General features: G+C 41.6%; 1 protein-coding gene across 3 annotated transcripts in view; it reads left to right on the top strand.

Moving 5' to 3' along the window:
• SRCIN1 (SRC kinase signaling inhibitor 1) overlaps positions 1-18,482 on the top strand; it is a 183,990-nt gene extending 165,508 nt beyond the window's left edge. Inside the window, exon 20 of one of the 3 annotated variants that reach the window (XM_061589051.1) lies at positions 17,010-18,482. In XM_061589051.1, coding sequence (XP_061445035.1) covers positions 17,010-17,051 — 42 coding nt within the window. In that variant the 3' untranslated portion in view covers positions 17,052-18,482. Of the gene's footprint in view, positions 1-1,042; positions 1,254-17,009 lie in introns of those variants that run through there. The other 2 variants (XM_061589050.1, XM_061589052.1) reach the window with 2 other exon arrangements.
• The last annotated feature ends 4,381 nt before the right edge of the window (positions 18,483-22,863 follow it).

The raw sequence follows: 22,863 nt of genomic DNA, 5'->3' as shown, positions 1-22,863 counted from the left end.
TGGAGTGTGATTTCAGAAATTATGGGTGCAAATTTCTGTATGAATTGCCACTGTCATGGCAGTGACAATGGATGTAGAGAGAGAGGTGGGGAACAACTGTGTCCACAGGCATACGTCAGAAGCTGGAGGCAAACCTGACAAAAATTTTGTTTTGTCAGATTTGAGTACGACTTGAATCTCCCTTGAACCTGAGTCCCATTCCTCAGTCGCTAAAGTTCCATGTACTAGTTATTTCCTCAAGCATGTCCTGGATTCCAGGGGCCACTAAGTGGAATCCACCACACTGACAAGACTAAGACTTCCCCTGCCTCTAAAAATAAGCTCCTAAATAAGCCCAAGCACTTGATTGCTCAATGCGCTGTTTTATTTTGCTTGATGTGGTTTTATTTCCTGTGCCATGCTGTTGAGATGGTAGTGTTTTAAAAAATGCATATATTTGTAGGCACAGTCTGACAAAATAGTAGAGGCCCTCTTCCGTGCCAGGAAAGGCAGTGTGTGGTATTAGTTGTGATGTGATCAAATCCATATTCACCTCCCACCATTTCACAACATATCCATGTGTGTATGCCCCAGCTCCTTCCCTGACCATGGCATACACAGAGGAGTGTTGAGTATTCAGCACAGAAAGGACAGGAGGGGGGGTATTATGGGAAGCGGAAGAAAATTATATTGACTTGCTTGATCACATTTGAATAAACTGCCCTTGGAAAACATTAAATCCAGAAGGAGCCTGCTATGGAGTTCTATGTGGAACTCACTTGTCCATAAGGACTGCCTCAGTTGCTTCAACTGGGGATGGGAAAAGGAGGGCTTCATGCGCAAATCCCCTTACATGCGCAGAGCTGTCCACAGCATTGAAGTGAGTGGGTCTGTTTACACATACAGGACTTCTTTGTGAATGTTAGGAGTTCATAGGAGAGTCGAGATCAGAATACAGGAATACCCCGCTATACGGACCTTCACTTAACGTACACTCGCTTTTATGGACATACTCCATACTCCACCGTGCCCCTGTTTATGTACGCTTGCTTCACACTTACAGACACTTAACGGTGCGTGGGGTGGAAATAGACACGATCGCGCCACCGCAAATCAACTGGAGGCGCGATCGCGATCAGCTGAGAGGCAGCGCAGCAGCAGAGGCTTTAGCGTGGGGCTTTGAGGCTCAGCATGAAGCAGAGGTAAAAAAAGTGTTAAAAGGTAGTGCTTCACTTTAAGGACATTTTCAGTTTACGTACTCACTCTGGTCCCATTGAGTACGTTAATGCGAGGTATTCCTATAATGGATTCTAGAGGGAATAGTATGTATGACACCCCTCTATAGTATTAACAGAGTCCTCTTGAAAAGTAGGAGGGTCCCCCTCCAGCCACTTGTAAGCCAAAGTCAACTGCCAATCATGCTTTATGTATTTATTTATAACTATATTTGTATACTGCTATTTCATATAAAAACATCAAAATTGTTTACAACAAGTAAACCATTAACCCATTCTGAGAGGGGTATAAGAAATCCAGCTGGCATAATTGGTTACAAGAAGATCAGGTCGGTCTCAGCAGCTCTGTGGAAGATTTATTGGCTGGAAGATGATTAAGAAGCAGAATGTTAGAGCAGTTGTAAGTGATGCACAACAATTACTTTGAGAAAATGTTTTTTTTCTCAGTATGGCATTAAGGTGCTGTCTTGGCCATTTACAACAATACCAATGATGATGATAATGATAACAACAACAACAACAACAACAAAATAAAATCCCCCAAATAAACACTAGGTTTAGTCAAATGTATGCCATTTAATTTTTTTAACGACAATATAGTTTATAGTAAATATGGTTCATATAAATTACTGTTGGACTTTATAAAAAAGAAGAAAACAATGTTGGGGTTTTCTTATATTATTATTTTCTTATTCTCTTATTTATGAAACAGCAACAATAATAGTAATTATTTGTACATATGCAAAAACGGATGCGTTGGCCCAGAGCCCATATAGACAGTTGCAATCTGTATGTGAACCACATGAACAAAGTACACAAAAATAAATATTTATTTATTTATAAATAAAAATATTTATATGCTACTTTTCACACAGTGTTCCAAAACGGTGTACAGCAGAATTAAAACAATATCATAAGTTTCATTAAAACAAATCAAAATATACAAAGTATAAATCATACAGAGAGTAAACGAGCCAGCAATCAGCAATCTGCAAATGTCTGGGTAAACATAAATGTTTTGCCTGCACAGTGCAGCTAGCGCTGCAGAGAAATCTCTTGTCCTGGTTGATGCCAGATGCCAGGTTGCAACACTACCAGGTGGGGCTCCTCTGAAGATCTTAGTGCAAGGGCAGGTTCTTATGGGAGATAACCTATCAGTGAATAACAAAACCTTAATCTTGACTTGGTCACAAGTTGGCAGCCAGTGCAGTTCCTTCAGGAGAGAACATAAGAAGAGCCTGCTAGTTCAGGCCAATGGCCCATCTAGTCCAGCATCCTGTTCTCACAGTGACCAACCAGATGCCTGCGGGAAGCCCACAAGCAGGACCTGAGTGCAAGAGCACTCTCCCGTCCTGTGGTTTCCAGCATACTGCTTCTGACAGCGGAGATAGAACATAGCTATCATGGTTAGTAGCCACTGAGAGGTGTTACATGAACAAGGTAGGGGGCACCAGTAAGCAATGTAGCCACACCATTCTGCACTAGTCAGAGCTTCCAAATCAAGGCTAAGAGAAGCCCCATGTACAGTGCATTAGAGTAGTCCAATTTTGAGGTTATCAGTGCATGGATCTGTGGTCAAGCTATCCCAGTCCAAGTACGATCATAGTTGGCGTACCAGCCAAAGTTGGTAAAAGGTGCTCCTAGCCACTGTAGCCACTTGGGCCTCCAGTGAGAGTGATGGCTCCTGGAGCATCCGCAAACTATGTATGTGTTCTTGCAAGGAGAATGTGACTCCATCCAGAAATGGCAAGAAACCAGTTTCTGCATCTGAAACTTGTCGGGATTGAATTTCAATGTATTGACCCTTATCCAGCCCATCACTGCATCCAGACATGGAATGTAATAAAGTAAATATATATATTGATTCATAAGTTCAGTTCTCCACATTCCCACATCAGTTTGTGGATTTTTGTAGTAAAAGTCCTCATGAAAATTCATTAGAACTTTAATGCAAATTTATCCTAATATGCACATTTTTGTATGCACTTTTACCTAATATAATACATTTTTGTATACAAGTTTGTGTACATTTTACCCTAGTATATGTGTTTTTGCACACATTACTTGGCTGGAGAACTGCGCTGCAAATTCAGCTCAGTGCGAATTTCAAATTATACAGTGATTTAAAAGTAAAACCTGACCTGCAGGTGATTGTAAAATAGGATGGCCATGTGTCCTTTACAAAGGAGAGTCCTCTATTTAAGGCTTCAAAGGACTATTTGAAAATGTCATCTGTTTGAGGGCTGCCCAGTCCAAGTCTGATAATAAAAAAAAGAGCAGGGGCTTTGAAGTTGCTCATCAACCATTAGCACCTGGTCAGCAGACTGGGTAGGTCACTTAGCCACAGGCTTCCCTACTATAGCATGAGATGAATTGTATTTCTATTTAAATTGTAGTAATTATTTCTAAATCCACACCTATACATATAAATTATGCACATTGTTGTCCATTTTTGAGGGTGATGTAAATCCTCTTTTTTGGCAATACATAACCAGTCACCCTATTGTAAAACCCAAAGAAAGAAAATGAAAAAAAATCTGGAAACATTTGGGAAAATATACAAAAATATATATTAATGCTCAAATTGCCAAAAATAATAATTCCTCATATTGAAGTAAATATGCCACCTAAATTAGGTTGCCAGTTGTTGTTAAGGAGGAACCACACTTATACATGCTTAGGTCCAGGTCCAATAATCCATGTATAGAAAACATTAACGAAAAGAGATACAGTCCCATGTGGAATCTACATAAAGAAATAAAAACCACAACGTCTTCTAAATATTTATTTATTTATAGCCTGCCCTTCACCATGCAGTCCCAGTGCAGGTTACATACAGCTCAATGCAATGGCACCATGTAACATCTTCTACCACCACCCCAAAAAAAGTCTGAGCAAAAACGTGCACCTTGATCTGATGTCAAAATGTATATAGTGACAAGGCCAGGTACACCTTAGAGGGCAGGGCATTTCACAATCTGGGGCCAACATAGAAAAGGCCCTCTCATGTTCCACTGCCCCATGAACTTCACATGACTGTGGAACTCTCACTAGGGCCTCCCCCGCTGATCTCAACACCCAGGCAAGTTTAAATGGAGGAGGTGCTCCTTCAGAAATTTGGGACTGAAGTTATTTAGGGCTTTGTATGTCAACCTAAACACCTTGAATTGGGCTCAGAAGCATACCGGCAACTAGGCCAGCTCTTTAAGAACCAATGTAATGTGTGCCTTGGCCAACAGTGCCTGCCAGCACTCTGGCCACTGCAGTATGTAATCGTTGCATCTTCCAAACCATCTTCAAGGATACCCCCATGTAAAGCACATTGTAACAGCCCAGTTTTGAAGTTGCCAAAGTGTAGATCACTGCAGCTAACAAGCTGAAGCCAGAAATAGCCATTCCTAGCCACTGAAGTCACCCGGTCCTCAAGTGAAATTGCTGGGTCAAAGACCACCCCCAAAGTACAAACCTAATCAGTCCAATATATTCCATACACACTTGGAAAACAATAATAAAGTTTTTTAAAAAGCTTTTTAAAAAGCTAAAATCCTTTAAAAATAAAGAAATATGAAAACATATGAGAGAAAATCATAAGTGAAACACAAGGAGTTTCATACTATATATTAGTGAGTTGGTTCCAAATCCCTCAACAACAATCTTTTCCATATTTATTTAAGACATTTATATATCACTGTTTAGCCAGATCTCAAAAGTAGTTTTCAAAAAATTACTACAACAAGCACCAGTTTTTAAAAGAAAATTGCAAGAACATTGAAAGCCATCCATTTGTTCAAAACTGTTATATATCAAATTGTTTGTACTTGTAACAGTACTTTGTACTGTTTGTAGAGTATCAAACTGCATGTTTGATATCTAAGCTGTTGTTGTTGTTCTTGTTGTTACTACGACTATTCAAAGCCCTCCACACCATTAAGTGCATTTATGTTCCATTCATATCTGTCAGAGACACATTCTCTCTTTTGCAGCAACAACAACAGAGTCTTTTGGCACCTTAAAGACATAGCAGAACAATCCTATACATGTCTACTCAGAAGCAAATGTCATTGAGATCAATAAGGTGTACTTCCAGGTAGCTGGGTACAGGATTGCAGCCTTACCAATTTTTTGTGGCATAAGCTTTGGTGGACTGGAAGCTTCTGGTTTTCCAAAGCTTATTCCCCAATAAATCACTTAGTCTAAAGAGCAACAAGGCTGTGTTGTTTTTATTAGATTTATCATATGCTTAATTCAGCTCTATTCTGCCTCAGCATTAACGTGTGCACTATTCTGTCTCAGTGGTAGACAACTGGCCATTAAAATATGTATACTTGACATAAGTAAATCTAGGTGTGCATAGGACACTGGCAGTTCCCTATTCCCATGGAAACCTTATTCATCACAGTCTGTCCACACTCCCTGCCTCCAGATGGCTCAAGTGCATTTGCATTGCTCGGGGTCTTAGTGGTTAGGCCAGTACTGTTCAGCTGGGTTCACACACTTCTGTGTTCTTGTTGACGCTAACAGTGTGCCCAGTGGCTGGCCAACTTTCTGAGGCCACAAAGCAAGGTAACAACCACCAGTTTTTCATCCCTTAAACTGCAATGGCATCCCTACCTGTTCCTTCCCCCTCCTTTTGTTCCTTAAAGCTTGACTTGACCTTTTCCATACAACCTATTCTTCTTCCTTCCCCACCCACTCACCTAGCACATTTGATATGCTAGCTTGTATCCCAGAATTCCCTACTGCTTCTGGCTTTTTTGTCATGCCAGATCTGTATGATGAATGGCAAAGACCATGGACGCCCTCCTCCTTTCCTATGTCCTATCTGCCTGTCTACAGGACCCATAATTTTGCTAATTCCGTAGTACATATGCACACACAGAATACTACCCCCTCCTCCCCAAAAGTACTGGGGAGTGGATGGATGGCTCTGAGCATGGCTCCCTCCTGTGGCTTTCCAATCTATTTTGAAACATGCTTTGTTAGCAAAATGGGACTGTCACACAAAAAAGTACCCCCTACTTGCTGCACAACTCCTTTGACCTTAAGCCCATGCATCCTGATACTAAACACAGCCTGAACCCTTTTGCCTCAAAGCACAGGTGCTGTTTGCCAAAGTGGTAGCCATGGAACATTTCTAAGGTATGCTTTCTTAAATACTGTTGTAACGGGTCGGTTGTGCAGTTGTTGTGCATCTGCATGCAAGGGCCCTGCAGGACCTCGCCTGCCTTGTCGAACTAGAACTGAAGTTGAATTTGAGATGCTGGAACTTCCAGTGGTTGGGAGCTTCTCATGGCACACATATTGCTGTCTCTAAAGCATGCAGTACTTTATGATCCTTCTTCGTGATCCCTTTTGCATCAAAATGGCAGCAGTATGAGGTGGATGCACAATTGGCATGATTGAAATTTTTTAGAACTGACAACCTGGGGGGAGGAACAGTTCTGATGTAAAACCTTTCCTTCACTGTGGAATATCCTTGGAGAAGCATACATGAAGGATTGTGAAACCTTCATCCTTGCAGGACTTTTAAAAGCAGATTGGAATAACACCCACTTGGATTAATTTAGATTGCCTGTATCTGTGACATTGGAGGGTTCCTTAGGGTCACTTTCAGACATATATCCATCTCCATCACTGGAGATGTGGGTGGATGAGTGTTAGGTGTGGATTCCTCCTGCTGCCAAGGGGTTGCATTGGATTTTGTCCACTAGGTCCCTTTCAACTCAATGGTCTTTGGTTCATTAACAAAGAGCAACAGGTAGGCAACTAGATTCCTGCCTGTTCTTGCTCACAGATCTTTCATGCAAAATCCACAAGGATTTTCCATTGCAAGCAACTTTCCCTTGTGGAGGAAAAAAATTACGTTGGAACCAGTCCCTAGGCAGGGACCCTTGGATTCAAAAATTGCCAGCTTCTAAAACCTTAGCTCAAAGTTGTATTAAGATAATCTTTATGAGAAGAAAGCCTACTTGCTCAGAATTGCTTTAGATTATATTTTATTTTCACATGCCTTTCACAATCTGTCCGCTCCCTTCCTGCCCCCCTCCCTTTGGCAACTTTAAACAAGAGTTGTCATTCAAATTAAAAGCTGCTTCCCTCCCTCCAATTGAGCCCAAATTCCAGTCTGCTCATTGAGGATTCAGCTTAAAACAAGATGGTAACCATTGATCTCACCAACCTAGCTGAACAGCAACGAAAGAATAGTCCTTTTGAGGCTGCCTCTGTTAAACAGCACCTCTGTGACCTTTCTGCCCCTCCATCCTGCCATCCTCACATTTCCCCCTGCTCATACCAGCTAAATTAATATTGTTGTCATTCTAACATGGTGTCCATGGCCACTAACATTTCAATTCTTGTCCCTCCCTGTCCCCTTGCCCTTCCCTCCCTTCCCTCCCTACGTGTTTGTCCATCTCCCCCCCCTCTCTTTTGCCTTCTTTTGTCTCCTTGATCTCCTCTAACAACCACTCCTTCCCTTCCTCCAGTAAACCTGTAGAAACCAGCTCATCTTGCACTCTGTTTTTGTCAAACGGACCTTTTGCCTCAGGCCTAGCCAATGCTGCTGCTTTGAATGAGATTTTCCTAACTAGTTCCCACTCTCTCTTTTCTCTCTCTCTTTCCTTTGCGCTTTCTCTCTCTGTGTGTCTCCTTTGAGAAGAAAATGTTTGTTTTTTTCCCCACTTCTCCTTTTCCTCCTCCTCCCTCCTCCTTCTTTTCCCTGAATCTTGCTTTTCTTTCTAGGCCGCTAGATCAACCAAGGACCCTAACACGATGAATGAGACTTCAAGCCCAGTCTCAGAAAAACCTACTTCGAGCAGGACCTCCATCCCAGTACTGACTTCCTTTGGTTCACGGAACTCCTCCATTTCATTCTAAAAGCTCCTTTGGCAACTTCTTCCTTGGTTGTTTTCCTAACTACTGCTACTGGGGGACTGGGGAGTGCTTGCGTCTCTCTTCATGATTTCCTCTTCCCCAGGTCTTACTGAGGCACCTAGAAATAACCCCCCCTCAGACTTTTTCAATGTTCCTTCAAATTGGCCACCCTGCAGTCTCACTTCCTCCTCCCAAGTGACTAACCTGCAGACTGTTCCCCAAAGGGTCACCTTCCTATATCCGGAGTGGCCAGTTAAGCTTACTGTTTCATATCCTCATCCAAATTGGCCCACCTACTTATTTTCTTTCTCTTGCTACAATATGGCTGAACTGCTGTTTTCATTTTTCCTCAGAGCTTCCCCTTTCTTCACCCCACTCCCCTCATCCCAACCTCACTTTTCTACTCTGGCAACAGCTTGCGTTGTTTATGTACAAAGGACATTAAGATTTATTTATTTTTGCCAGTAGTCACAGATGCCAAGCAACGATGACATTGGGCAGTGCCAGTCTTCGCTACTTCTTTAAGGGGTGGGTGGGAGAGGGGAACAGAATCACTACAGAGGCATATAAAAGGGAAGGGAGCAACCAGTTTCTGAAGATGCCTCAGAACCCCATGGACATTTGCTGCTATTCAACTTTAATTACATTTTTTTTAAAAAAATGGTTGTAATTAATTCATTAACGTGGATCCTTGTAGGTGTGCGCTGAGTCATTCAGGAATCAATGGTGTTTTGACTATGGGGCATGTGTGTACTTCCATTTTGTGGGTTTCTGTTGTTTACTTGCTGTATCAAAGACTGTTTTGGAAGGGGGGTATGTGTGTGTGCATCACAAATTGATTCACCTGTGGGGTTTTTTTCTTCCAAGTCATTGGATTAAATTTGGAAGAAGAGCAAAGACTTGAAAAAGCACTGAATTTTAAGCCTGTAATCATGCCCCCCTCCTAATCTTCTCAACCATGCAGAAGCAACCAACTGTTAAAAAAGGGAGAAGGAGACTGTTACAAGAAGGGATTCAGCCAAATCAGGTAGCAGAAGGTTTACCTGAACTATGTTGAGAACAGGGTCCAAAAACAGAAAGTCAAGCTTCCTATGAAATTAATCAACCTAATGTAGCACTTTAAATGTCTGTTCAGTGACCATATATGACAGAGGGGAAGGAGCCCTCAAAATGTGTGGAATACCAAATAGGAGGCAAGAGTCAGGGAGAGAAGGGTGTCAGGGTATCAAAGAAGCTGGGTAATCAAGGAAAAGGAGAGTTTGGAGAAGACTGAAGGAGGTGAAATTAGGCCATTTTCTAAGCATGAGTTTTTGGTGGGCGAGAGAGAGTGGAGGTGGGTGATATCATAAACAGGTGACTTTCCTTTGCTCAGGTACTACAAGTGATGCTCCTTCTAGAGTGGACTGTGGAGCCTTGTAAGAAAAAGAAAAGCACTGTGTAGCCAATATGGCAGGAGAGGTGGCATTGGTGTAGTCTGACACTTGCAGGAAATTTGTCCGCCCCTCCCCACCTATATGGTGGCCTCAGTCCTAGGAGAAGGGAATGGCAGTAGAGTAAGAAAGAAAGAAATGTTGGGAAAGTCCCTCATTTCTGTGGAGAATTTCCCACTGGATTGTGCCCCCAAATCAGATTGACACAGTCGTGTTTGGAAGGCTCAAGTCCCACTGGATGGATCGTTCCTGTTTATGAGGTGATAGGCCTAAAATTACCACTGCAGCTCTGGGAACCTTTGTCTTGGACTTTAAGGTCAAGTGGGTTATTAGAGATGCATTTCTTCCTGACGTATGAGATATGGGAGCTTCTCTGGTTTCCTGAAGCATCCCGTATTACATATGAGCTGCAGAAAGCACAGTGGGGATTAAACAAATTAATTACAGCACAACGAGGGAGATACATAAGGCATGGGAATGCGGGGAGGGAGAATGTTATATGTTAACTGCTGAGTTGTGGACGCTGAACTCCAAAACTCGGTCAGGCCTACCCAGAAAGACAGGTACAGGTAAGGGGAGAGTTTGTAGCCATGAAGGATGTCTTCAGAAAAAAAGTACAATATGCATGTGTGTGTTCAGAATGGCAGGCCAGGGGATGGGGGGAATGTTTCTTAAAGAGAAAGCTAAGGGCAGAATCCAGGGGAGGGGGTCATGCTGCACAAGTGTCATTAAACTCATGGGAGCTGCACAATGCACCACCAACCATAGTCTTGCACATCTTCCATTCTTTTCAGTGGCGTTTGCACAGGAAAACTTCCTCTGGAATTATGCCCTAAAACAGCCTTTGCTAACCTGGTGTCCTCCAGGCGTTTTGCATTACAACTGCCATCAGTCCCAGACAGCACCGGCGGATGGGAGTTGTTGTTCAAAACACCTGGAGGTCACCAAGCTGGAGAAGGCTGGCTTAAAATGTTAAGCACAGACAGTCAATGAAGAAATATCTTAACGTGGCATGTGTGCACTTGTGAGAATGCGCATCTACATGTATAGCAAAATGGCGTGCTGCTGTAAAAAGTAAAAAAGAGAAGAAATGAAGAGTCTGTGTGCAACATAATATAAGATGTACTCACTCCTTGTTTTGTTGACTAGCTTGTCCTTTTTAATTTTATTATTCTTGGAACTTTTTGGTCAGGGGGGAATGCTGCGGGGAGAGGTTTCTTATGTTTTTTTCTTTTTCTTTTTGTAAATCAATCGTTTTTGTATAAAAATTTTAAGAGAGCTTTTTTTGAATAACAAAGTTTTAAAAAAAAGTCAAAAAAAGTCAATATGTAAAAACAACAATCCATAATGCAATTTCTTGGGATTGCAACAAACATGAAAAAAGCAACCTCTTTACATTTAAGTGAAGTGTCTTAACATTTTATATATTTGTTTTAAGAAATATATTTACATATTATATATATAAAATATACGTAATATAAATATATATATATAAATATTGAGGAAAAAAAGGAAATGAAATTCTTGTTGCGTCTAGTATATTTAGGGGGGGAGAATGGTGTGTTTTTTCCTGATTAAATTATGTACGTAGCTCTTTGTACTTTAAAAACTATCAAAGATTGTGGTGATGATGCAGAATAGAGTTAGAGGGCACAAACCATGGGGAAATATGTTGTTCTTGTGCAGCGCCCATTCCTTTTTATGGGGCTTCCACAGAAGAAGTTTCCTGCTGGGCTGTGCCTTTAAGAGTTTAGAGGCCCTTCCGCAAATCTAACATTCCATCTCTATGGCTTGTTATTGTCTGTTTCCTATTGTCTGTTCCTTTCTCATTCCCTCTTTATGTACTTCACTCACTGGCAAGAATGGAGCCTGCACTGCCCACTGTCCCATTGCATCTTTCTTCTTGAAAGTTTTCTTGTTTTGCAGCAGAAAGGGGACCAAAGGACTTGGAGAGAAAGGGAGGTGGGTAGGGTTTGAACCATTGACCATGAGATTTAAAGGCATATCAGCTTCTTGGCTTCCTCATTATGGCTTTAACCTTTAACCTCCAAAGAGTGACCGTGTGCCCTGCTTTACAGAGGACAGCCAAGGGCTCCTCTTCTTAAAGTGCTGTTGGGTCCAAGTCTGATTTAAAGATAAAGAGCCCTCAGAAAGAAGCACAAGCAGGGGCACTGAAGTTGCCCATCAACAGTTAGCACCTGGACGGTAGACAGAGCAGGTGACCTGGTCACAAACTTGCCCACTGGAGATGGCTTGTGTTTAAATTTAAAACTATAATAATTATTTCTAAATTTGCATCTATACATATAAATTAGCACATTCAGATTTTATGATAATCTGTGTCCTGTTCTGTGGTGATGCATTTCTTTTTTTGGCAATGAGTAAGTGGCTAGTTTACCTCCCAAAGGACCTTGGGAATTGTGTGTGCGTGTATGTGTGTGTGTTTTTCCCCCCAAGGAGAGGAATTAATAGAACAAGGATTGCTGATGGGCTTCTCATCACTTTCACAAAACTACAGCTTCTTGGTTTTTTTGGAGGAAAACCATAGCCATTTACACAGTGCTCCAAATGGGATGAGATGCTATCTCACTCCTTTTCAGGTGGACCTAAAACTGGTCCACTTCTTTGCAATGGATGTAAAATCCTCCTGGGACGGTACACAGAGCAGGGTTACACAAGTATGGCGTGAAGCAGTAGAGCCTCTGCCGGATTTAGGAAAAAGAAGCTGTCTTTACTAATGCCTGCTAGCTGCTGCCGCTCCCGGCTCCATAAATACCTTTGGCCTGTGCAAGACTGGATAATGGAAGTAGGGTAGACTCGATAGTAACTATTATTTTCATGATAAGCATTGATAACCGACTAATTATTTCAAAGTGTGAATGTACTAATTCAGGCTTTTTGGACAAATAATATATGTGACTATAAAGATGGGAAATGGGGCACAGCTTACATTGAGCCTGAAATGTAATGAAAGGAAACCATCCCACTCTGTGTGTAAGCTGAGCTTTGTCTTTGGAAGGGCACCATATGATAGGAGATAATGTACCCTTCCTTGTTATTTGAGAAGCCCTGTGTAGTTCTTCTGAGCCACTTCTTATGAATGCACTCTTATAAGAATAGGTGCCCTGCGAAGATTGAGCAGGATTTCTCAACTTGTGGTGAGAGTTCACTACAAACAACATAAAAAACTCACCCCTATAGCATCTCTAAGTTTTTGAATGCCATTTCTGCCCTCCGGGAACCCTGTGAGCTGTAGTTTTGCAAGGTGGGCCGGGAATATTTTACAGAGAGGTTTTAGCACCTTAGCACACTATCATTTCCAGAATTTAGGGGACAATTAAAGAGGCATTTTTAAAAGTGTATATATAGATATTCCCTTAGAATGTCTTTTCTGTGGGGCTTCAAGGGGAAAGCAATACTTGTCGAAGACACAAAGGGGAGCGGGATTCTGGAAAAAAAATAAATTTCCAAATAGCTGCGCACTCTCTACAAACAATAAGGGATAGCTTGATGTGATTAAAGGTTTTTCATTGTTAGCTTCTAAGGCAGCACCAACAGAAGATCAGCCTCTCACCACACGGATGTGCTGGCTGATGGGAGTTGTAGTCCAAAACATCTGCAGAGCACCATGTAAGGTGAGGGTGTAATAGATGAATAGCCATTTCATCTGCAGGACAGGAACACGCTGCAAGAATCCACGGTCTTGGAGAAAAAATGACAGATGGCTTTAGTTCAGAATTAAAGAGATGCTTCAAACTCAGGGATACATCAGAGGTATTGCTAGTTCTGCAGAGTTGCAAAATCTAAAGCACAGGTTTTTAGAGCACAGATGACAGTACTGCAAGGTTCAGAGAATGTATGATTCATGCATAGGGACATGTACTGTGCTACAGTTAATCTGGATTAAGTGTAATAATCTGCCAGCTCTGGCTGTACTCACAATTGCTAATACGGTTTTGGAATCCCAGTTCACCATTAGCATGCATTGGAAGAGGAATCAGTGTTTTCCCCACTCTCTTACAACAGCTGCTGTTGTCTAACAGCTTGTCCACATTTGATCATTATTTAGCTATTAATTAACCTCCTCTTTTTTGAATTAGGGATGGGAGGATCTGCCCATTTTGGTTCTCTCAGTTTCTTATTTTCCCAATCTTAAATTCAGTTCTCCACATTTCTGCTGCAATTTTGCATTTTAAAAAAAAATCTTAATGAAACGTCTTCAGCATTTTAGTGTGAATTTCTCTTAACACACACATTTTTGTATTATTATTATATACCGCCTATATGCCAAAATAACTTCTAAGTAATTTACAACTGTAAAATCCACTATAAAATACTTACATAATTAAAATACACAATTACAATTCAGTCAGAACATTAAACATCCGTAATTAAAATATAGAGTAAAACAAACCAGTTAAAAAGCATGACAAAATAGTTTTTAAAAAAGCAAACCAGTTAATAAAATCAGAAGTTCAAGTTCAGGGTAATGCTTACTTAAACAACAAATATGTCTTCAGGAGCCAGAGGAATGCCAGTACTGATGGACCTCTTGTATTTCAGCAGGAAGGGCATGTTTTGTTTGCAGTTTTGACTAATATATTTTGGCTGATGTACACATTTTTTCAAACAATTTATCCTGATATAATGCATTTTTGTATGTTGTTTTGACTAATATATTCATTTTTATGCACAGTTTCCCCTAATATATGCATTTTTGTAGACATTCTTGGATTGGAGAACTACATCACAAAATTCAGATATGTGTGAATTCTGAAGGATGGCTGTGTTTCACTTCTATTGTTTCAGAAAGTACGAATTTGATAGATTCGGATTTAAATATGAACTGAATGTAATTTCTTCCCCATCCTTAGGCTGGAGTAGTCCACACCTGCATGTATTTACATTTGTAAATGAGGGGCTACTTTTGTCTTTTCTCTTCATACCAGTAGGCGGTCCCTTTTATGTTTGACCCTGCCTTCTAATTTGTCGATTCTATTATGATGACTGATAGGGCAGGTGTGCAGATATACATCTTGCTTTTTAAAATAATTCCCCACCCTGGAAGTGCGCAAAAGCACACCATCAGGCAGTTGTAATTCTCAGCATACCCTATTGCAGTTTTCTGGTTTTGTGCAAATCTGAGGGATCAATAGAAAAAAATAGTAAGGCTATACTCCTCTGTTCAGGAGTGTGCTGGAAATAGGTATGAGCACTTCTGGAAAAGAAATGAAAGTATTGAGGAATTAGTGGGTTGTGGAAAGAGGAGAAGCAGAAAGTGATGACTGATCCACCCTCCTCAAAACACTGAAACAAATAATCTGTCACCCCTTGTGGAACGGTTTGGGACCTGATTTCTCCAGTCAATGGATTATCCCCATATATGGTAAACCTGAATTTACAGGGGGAAAGCATCAAGACTGGTGTTTGAGTGTAAAGTCATGTGGACTATGCAAATTAAATGAGCTGCAAACACACAGTAAATTCTGGTGTGGACAAGCCCTAAAAATGAGTGGATTTCCCTCCTTTCATTCTATTCTTGTTCCACATGAGGTTGGGTCCAGGTCCGGGTCCAGGTCACAAACTGGCAGATTTAACAGGCCCAAATTGCATCCTAGCTTTTGTCTAGCCTGCAAAATTTCAAAGCCAGTCATCAGTTGAGTGTGTGTTTGTGTAATGCTTGTGGCTATGAGATTCACAGTATTTGGTTAACAAAGTGTTTGGGGGAAATGCACTTTCCATTTAGCAATAGAAATGAGAACATTGATTTAATTGTTTACATTAACATTTAACTTTAAAAAATACTTTACCAAAGTTAAACTGTATAGCAAAAGACACACTCAGATTTCACCTCTAGTCACATATATAAAGGAGCTAACATGTAAAAAGGTACATGATGTGGATGGAGATGCACATTGGAATGTGCATCCCCCTTAAAGGACTGCACTGGGGGTATAATGGTATCCTCATGCAGATATGCATCAAATTTATGGTTCCCAATCCAGCAAGTGATATGCATGTGAAAGAAGCCTGAGCAAAACTCTTCAGCTGGATAGTGGCAAATGCTCACATGGTTAAGGATCTTTCCGAGCTGGTCAAATAATCATTTGCCTAACAAGGGCCCTTAATATGTGCAGTCTGCAGAACACAGACAACGCAGCATAATTAATGTGCATTGTGGCACATGTGCAGAACCTACAGGTTGGTTTTACAATTGTTCCTTGTCAATGAGCAGCTGACACTTGATCAGTACCAGCAGTATCATTGTGTCACAGCCACTGGCTTGGGGAGTCTACAGTTCCAGAAGCAGGCATTTCAAGAGGCAGGGGGGCAGGCAGAGCAAGGAAATAAAAAAAGGCGGCAAGACAAGCCTAGCCCAGAGACCACTACTTGCTGATTTCTGCCTCAGAGGCATTGGGGTTCCTTAGTCCAGATTCCTTTTAAAGATATGTAGAACCACCACCCCCTCTCATTTTCATGAAAGAGTAGTTCACACAAATAGCAGATAAAGTGATAAAACTGTCCTTGGACTGTACCACTACAGATGGGCGTTCACGTGGCAAGATGCTCATTCATAATATACAAACCCACAACCCCCTACACATAGAAAAATGGGAAGAGCCACCTCTTGCAAAAGGTTATGTGCATGATTTGTCCCACCCCACTCCACCCCATGGGAAAGCATGTTAAATCCCGTGACCCTCAACATAACCTGTAATCTGACGTGATGTAGCCCTCACCTGCTGTGTGTACCTCTTTACCTAGACCTTTGACACCTGAGACATGTATTTTTAAGACCCACCCTATGTGGGGATTTTTGGTTGTTCTTAAATTGTTTTTAGTCATGTTTGAAAATTGTTGTAAGCCACCCTGGGACCTTTGGGTGAAGGGTGGAATAGATGATGATACATAGTAATACATAATCCTAACATGAATTAAAATCTCAACCCAACCCATATTAATGCACTAAGAGGAAGAAGTAAAGGGTACATGCTTGCTAATGAGTACCTAATTCACCCTGTGATGATCTTTGGATACATTCTCAAGGCTAACACACAACACAGAGGCATGCATAAGCCTCAGAGGGTGCCAGAAAGTTTAAGCCAGTTCCATTAGTGATACCGACTTAAATATACATTTCTCTACAACTAAAAAGGATTTTATTTTAGTTGTCACATACTTCACCAAGGCATCCATTTCCCCCATAGGATTCCATAGCAGGGTAGCAGAGAAGTTGATGTGGAAAGTGTTCCCTCAAGATAGACTACTGAAGGAAGACATTTCTCTGTCATTTTGCAATATTTTGCCTGCTATCTGCAGGATCCTAGCCACCAAGGGTTAAGTGTTGGAATTGGTTACCTCTCACCTCTGTTGATGTGAAAAGGGAAGAGAGAATGCTGGTTTCCTGGTTTTTGTTTTTTTTTGCAGTTCCCTTGGGTCATCTAAGGCAGCATTACAAGAACATTGTTTTCACTTTTTTTTTTTTTTTTTTTAGACAAACCAGGTCTTGGAGCACCTAATGCTGCAGCGTAGCTGAAGCTCAGCTGGGTTTGGACTTGGATCACAAACTTGGATGGGAGATCACTGGGAGCCCCATGGAAGAGCGGGGGGGGAGGGGTACCCAACAAAGTCATGCCCTTAGCACAAGGACTTCTACCTGCACAATGGGACTTTCCCTCTCCCCCCCCATTTGTTCTTAGGTTTTCCACAACCATCCAGAGCGGATTTTGGGGGGTGGGGAGAGGAAATCTTGTTGTGCAGCTGGAAGTCCTTTCATGTGTGAGCAGTGCTAAGTGATGTACAGATTGCCATATGGATGGAATAATGTATATCTGGCCAGGGCCCAGCCTTATCATGATTCATGTGGCATGGCGAGGTGATAGTCTTCCAGGGCTATTACATGCAGCAAAGTAAGCGACAGACAAAGTTGACAGGATGTTCTATTGTGCAAGCTCCATTGAAATGAAGAAGAAATACCTGTTCATTTCAAACAAACCTTGCACAGAAGAATGCCCTGTTGAATTGTGTCCCACATTAATATTTGGAGGCGGGGGACATCTAGATTTTCTACCCCATGAATGAAAAATGTTTTTGATTGCCCATGGGCTTGCACATGCCTTATGAAGTTGCTGGCTAGGCTTTCACAAATTCAAAGACCAGAGACACATACGACCACACCGGACAAAAAGGTCTCCGCTGTAGAGAAGACATTGTTAGGGAGACAGTGGTCTAATGAACCATTCCCTTTTAAGTTCCTTCTGTTTCCTTGTGTGAAGCACATTTATCCTTTAACTGTGTGTGTGTGTGTGAGATAGCACGTGGGAGAGTGTGTGAGACAGTGAGCATCATTGTCATGGCATCATCCAACTGACATGTGAGCAACAATCAGAAAAAGTTTATATATACAAATATATATTCACACACATGCACTCTCTCTCTCTCTATATATTCTTTTTATTTTAAAAAGTTACATTTTTTTAAGATGTAAGAAGCACCAAACTCTCTCTCTCTCTGTCTCTCTCTCTGTCCGCGTGCATGAGTGCGTGTGTTGTGGGGATGTGATCATCACTGCAAACCATGAACCCTCGCTTTAGTTGTCTGGCTGTTGCTTTAAGATTTTTTTTCAAAATAAGGGTTTTTTTGGGGGGGAAATAAAAATAAAAAAGCAAGACTGTGGAGGGAGGCCTGATGATGTCGTGTGTCTCTTCGCATGGATATTATTGTGAACGTATTTTTTAAAAGGAAAAAAAAAACCTCTATAAATGCCACCACACCAAAACTGGATATAAAAAAAGTTCTGGGGGAAAAAAACCTGTAACTTTTTGTAAATCTTTTTGCTGCTATCTGTAGGTAGAGTTCTATGTATAAATTCTATGGATGCCATGTTTTCTTCTGTTACAAATGTGATCATTGTTAGTCAAAATTCCAAGTGAAGGAAGGTTGCTTTTTTCTTTAATTTTTCCCTTTATTTTTGTTTCCTATCTGAGTGTTTGACTTTAATAAAAATACTCTTACCCCCTCCCTGTGATACTTCTTTTTTAAGAGCTTTGTTTCAAAACCATTCCTTAAAAAGCAACAGATGTCCACTGTGCTGCTTGGTATTTGCAGGGTAATGTGTGTACTCAGGGACTCTTCGGGGGTGTCACAAAGATGGCATCTGTGGGCACACTGGCACTCTTGAGGTCTTTCCCTGGTGCCTTCTGAATCCCCCTCTGCCCACTCCATCATGAGGTTGGGAGGGTGGTTACCTTTTTCTTCCTTGAAAAGTACAGAGCTGAAGGAGGAAGTTGGAAGATGGACACTTTTTCCTCTATCTCTTATACAGTATATTTCAGCTGTATGTACTTTTCTAGGCTCAGATTAATTCTAGTGGATCTGACTTTTAGCCAGATACCTTGGGAAAGTGAAGTGTGTGTATGTGCATGCACGTGTCCCCTTTTTCTGTCTCTGGGGTGATCTAGGGAAGGAGGGAGCCAAGTAACCAGAGGGGGGGGCACCCATTGCATTTGCTGAAAAATGCAAATGTTTACATTGGAACGGTTGTTGACCTCAGAATAGAATTCAGGACTTGGGGCAAAAACTGTTCAGCTGATTGTTCCCAGACTATTTTTTTACTGTGGTAATGGGAAGATGACAAAAATGCCAATGCAAATGTTAACATGTGCCGAACCCACCTGCCTCAGCTGTCAGTTCCTCCCAGTAATGTAGTGGCAAATTCAGAAGTGCAGGGTCCCTTCCCGATAGTGATGCCATGCTCCCACACAGCCACACCCCTTCTAAGATTATACTAAAATTGTACAATAAAATGAGCTTTCGGTCTCATACTTTGTTTGGAGCATTTTCCCTTACTGGTGCATTGCAAGGATCAATGTAAATCTCCATGTGTTGCCTTTCAGCAAGATCTGCTATCTTCTGTGCATGTACGTGGGCAATGAACTAGGTTGCTGTAAGGTAAGGAACTTCCTTTGCCAAGTTACCCTTCTTGGTTCTCAAACGAAGACTCAAGAATAACTACATTTGGGCAGAACTTAAGAGTTTTACATGGAAACCTACACATTGAAATTCCTGACCCTAACCTCTGGTGTTGGCTGCACCCCCCCCCTTAAGCATATTCATTTTCATTTCACCTTACCACGTATGACACACACAGACACATATATAGAACATAATTAAAAACTGAACCACCATCTCTCTCTCACACACACACACACACTCCCAATGGATTTTTTTCACTTTCCCTCCTCCTCCCCTACTACTCCTGGCTGAGGGCTGGAAGAAAACCACACATCCTCTCCTTTTTTCCTGCTGAGTTGAGAAAAATATCCTTGTTAATACAAAAGCTGTAGCTGTGCAGCAGAAAGTGAGAGCGCATCCCCCCTTCAACCCATGTTCTCTGTTTCCCTCCCTCCTTTTTCACTTCTCCTGGCTTGCTCGCTATCGTCTCCACACTCCTCAGTCATTCCCCCCCACACCTTCTCCCACATTCCTAGCAGCCAATCAGCATGAGTGTATATTAGCTTCTGCGAAGAGTCTTCTCATGGGCTGACTTCCCTCGTTTCATTCTGATTGGCTCCAATAACAGGAAAGGACACCAGAGACATAGGAGCCCTGCTCCCAGAAAAGTAAGGTGTCTAAGACTTCAGAAACATTAAAATCTAGAGCAGGGGTAGGGAAGAGCAGGCTTAGCAGCTAAACGCAGCCTCCCAGGCCTCCATCTGGCCCTCAAGGCTCTCATCAGGCCACACCTCTTACCAGCCCTGTTCTGTGCTCCCTTGAGAGCTTTTGCCTGGCCGAAATATGTCCATGGATTATGGTAATGCCTTTTGCATGCCTGGAAGCAGAGGGAGTGTGCACACACATATACACCTCTTTGCTTGGCTGGAGTGTAGCTTCATGCACAAAACAGTCACATCATTGCATCTCATATTTTTTGCCACTGGCGTAGTACCTTGGGAGGTTGCCCATGCATGAATGTGGCCCTCAAGACTGAAAAAGGCTCTCCACCCCTGGGCCTGAAGTTATGTTTTTTAAAAAACCAAGTAAACGTTCTCGGAATAAGCCAGTTTATTTCCAATATGTATACCACTGTAATTCGGAGGCTATCCTCAAAGTAGAGCTTGGGTTTCTTCAGGTCTTCTGTTTGACCATTTATTTATTTATTTATTACATCTATACCCTGCCTTTCATTCATCATAGAATCCAAGGCAGCATCAGCATACATGTTCCAAGAGGTCTCCTGGCCAGGCACTGACCAGAGCCAGACCTGCTTAGCTTCAGCCAGGTGATGGCCTCATGTGCCTTCAGACCATAGCCTGGGCCACATATATGCATATGTCTGACATTGTACGACACAGCGAAGATGAGAAGAGGAACAAACCATGCAGGCAGGCAAGTGTTTTTGACAAGACTTGTCAATATAACCAGATTTTAAAAGGAACAAAAGTCTTCATTAAAAAAAAATCCTTATAAATTCTTTTATCGTATGTTACACATTTAAAGGCTATTTACAAAATAAAGTGAAAAATAAAATTTTACAGCAAATATTTGCATAAAATAACAATGCATAACAGTATAGCAAATAGTTTAGCTTTGCTCAGTTTTAAATGCCATCTCTCTCCACACACCCCTTTTCAAGGCCTCAATGGAATGGCTGTAAGATGTGCATTAGAAGATGTGGAGTGTGTGAAGCAGAGCACACTGCTTGCTAATTCAGCTGTGGCACAAATTATAATTTATAGAAGTTTCAAATTTTTGGTGTTTTGTGTTACAAACACTTGTTTTATGTCCTTATTAGCCTGAATGGCCTTTATAATCTTTAAGTCCTTTTTTGAGATTTGCCTTACTAAAACTCCCCTTTTTGTGGAAAGCCTGTTGAATCCACTAACAAGTGAACACTGGAGGCTGGACAGGCTAATCAACCCTCAGATTCAATGTGTATTCAGTCATCTAGCAAAGCTTGAGACTATGTAAGTTTTCAAGTTTCACAGAACTCTTCTTCAGGCAAAAGTAATCATGAAGGTACCGGATGAGTTTTTGAAGTCTGAAAGCTCATACACACTTTTTTTTTAACCAGTAGGGATATATATATATATATTAACTCTCTGCACTTACCAGCCTTTTGAGGCCATCACTGCAACAACTAGCAGATGAGGACACTATGATGAGTGGAGAAAATCTGTTATGACAGTCTCAAAAAGTCCATCCACAATGAGAGGGAAACAACAAATGTATTAATTCCAGCAGGATTTCATTTCCAAATTCAAAATTGTGATTCTTGGCCTACCACATCTCACAATTGCAGCCAGGGTTGCAGCCTAATTCTACCCAAAATGGAACTTGGAAGGGGCAAAAGTTGGCACAGCATCTTGGTGGAACCGATCTGCTAAATTGCACTTAGTTCCCTCTGTGTTGCAATGCATTTTTTTAACATTAGCCAGTCTCCAGCTGTCCTTGTCAATGTGCATATTACGCCGCCTCGTGTTGCACAATGGACTATGTAGTATATGTAGCTGCTGCACATGTGGTCTAGCTCTTGTGGGAACCGTATAACGAGGTGGCCAACAGGCCTGGAAAAAGTACAGGGATGATCAACTGGGATCCTACAGGCCAGATGTGTGAGTCCTGGTGTCAAGGTAAACTGCAGAATTCATGGTGGACTTCTACAAGGTTTTGTTTTACGCATCTCTACAATCACTGCAAATTCTCAGAAGTAATTATAGAGGTGGTTATGAAGATAAAAAATATAAAGCACTTTGACACTCAAAAACTGAATATAAATGCTATTTTTAATTGTCACTGCCTTACCAAGCCATCTGTGGCTTGAATCTCTCACCGCAGTATCTGCAACTGTGTTGTTAACATACAGAATTTGCATACTACCAGATTCATCACACACATGCATATCCATCACGTCATTTCTCATCTGAGTATCTGATAACTCAAAGCTACAGCTGTGAATCGACGCCACTGAACCACCCTGGCCTTGGACTGACATCTAGCAACTTGGAGGTGGCGTTTGTTCTGCAATAGCTCATTCACACACATAAGCCACCACTGTGATGCTGCACTCTTTTAATCATGAATGTGCATGAACAAACTAGCCTACACTTGGAGAGATACACTTGGAAAACAGGTGAGCAGTGTCCATGGCCTGCGTGGGTAGTAATTAAAGTGAAGACTAAAGTGTTCAAATTCCCACTCAGCCAAAACAGCTTCCTGGCAACCTTGGGCCAGTTACTGACCTGGTTCAGACAAGGTTTCCTCTCTCACCTCTTTGCTGCACAGGCTTCAAGCTTATTATCCCAATTTGTTAAGTGACGGTAAGCCAGAGTTCCCTGGTTCTGGTGTAA

The sequence above is a fragment of the Rhineura floridana genome, chromosome 11, assembly GCF_030035675.1.
Source record: "Rhineura floridana isolate rRhiFlo1 chromosome 11, rRhiFlo1.hap2, whole genome shotgun sequence".
Classification (NCBI taxonomy): Eukaryota; Metazoa; Chordata; class Lepidosauria; order Squamata; family Rhineuridae; genus Rhineura; species Rhineura floridana.
Note: the sequence above shows the minus strand (reverse complement) of the source record. Positions and strands in the feature narration are given on the sequence as shown.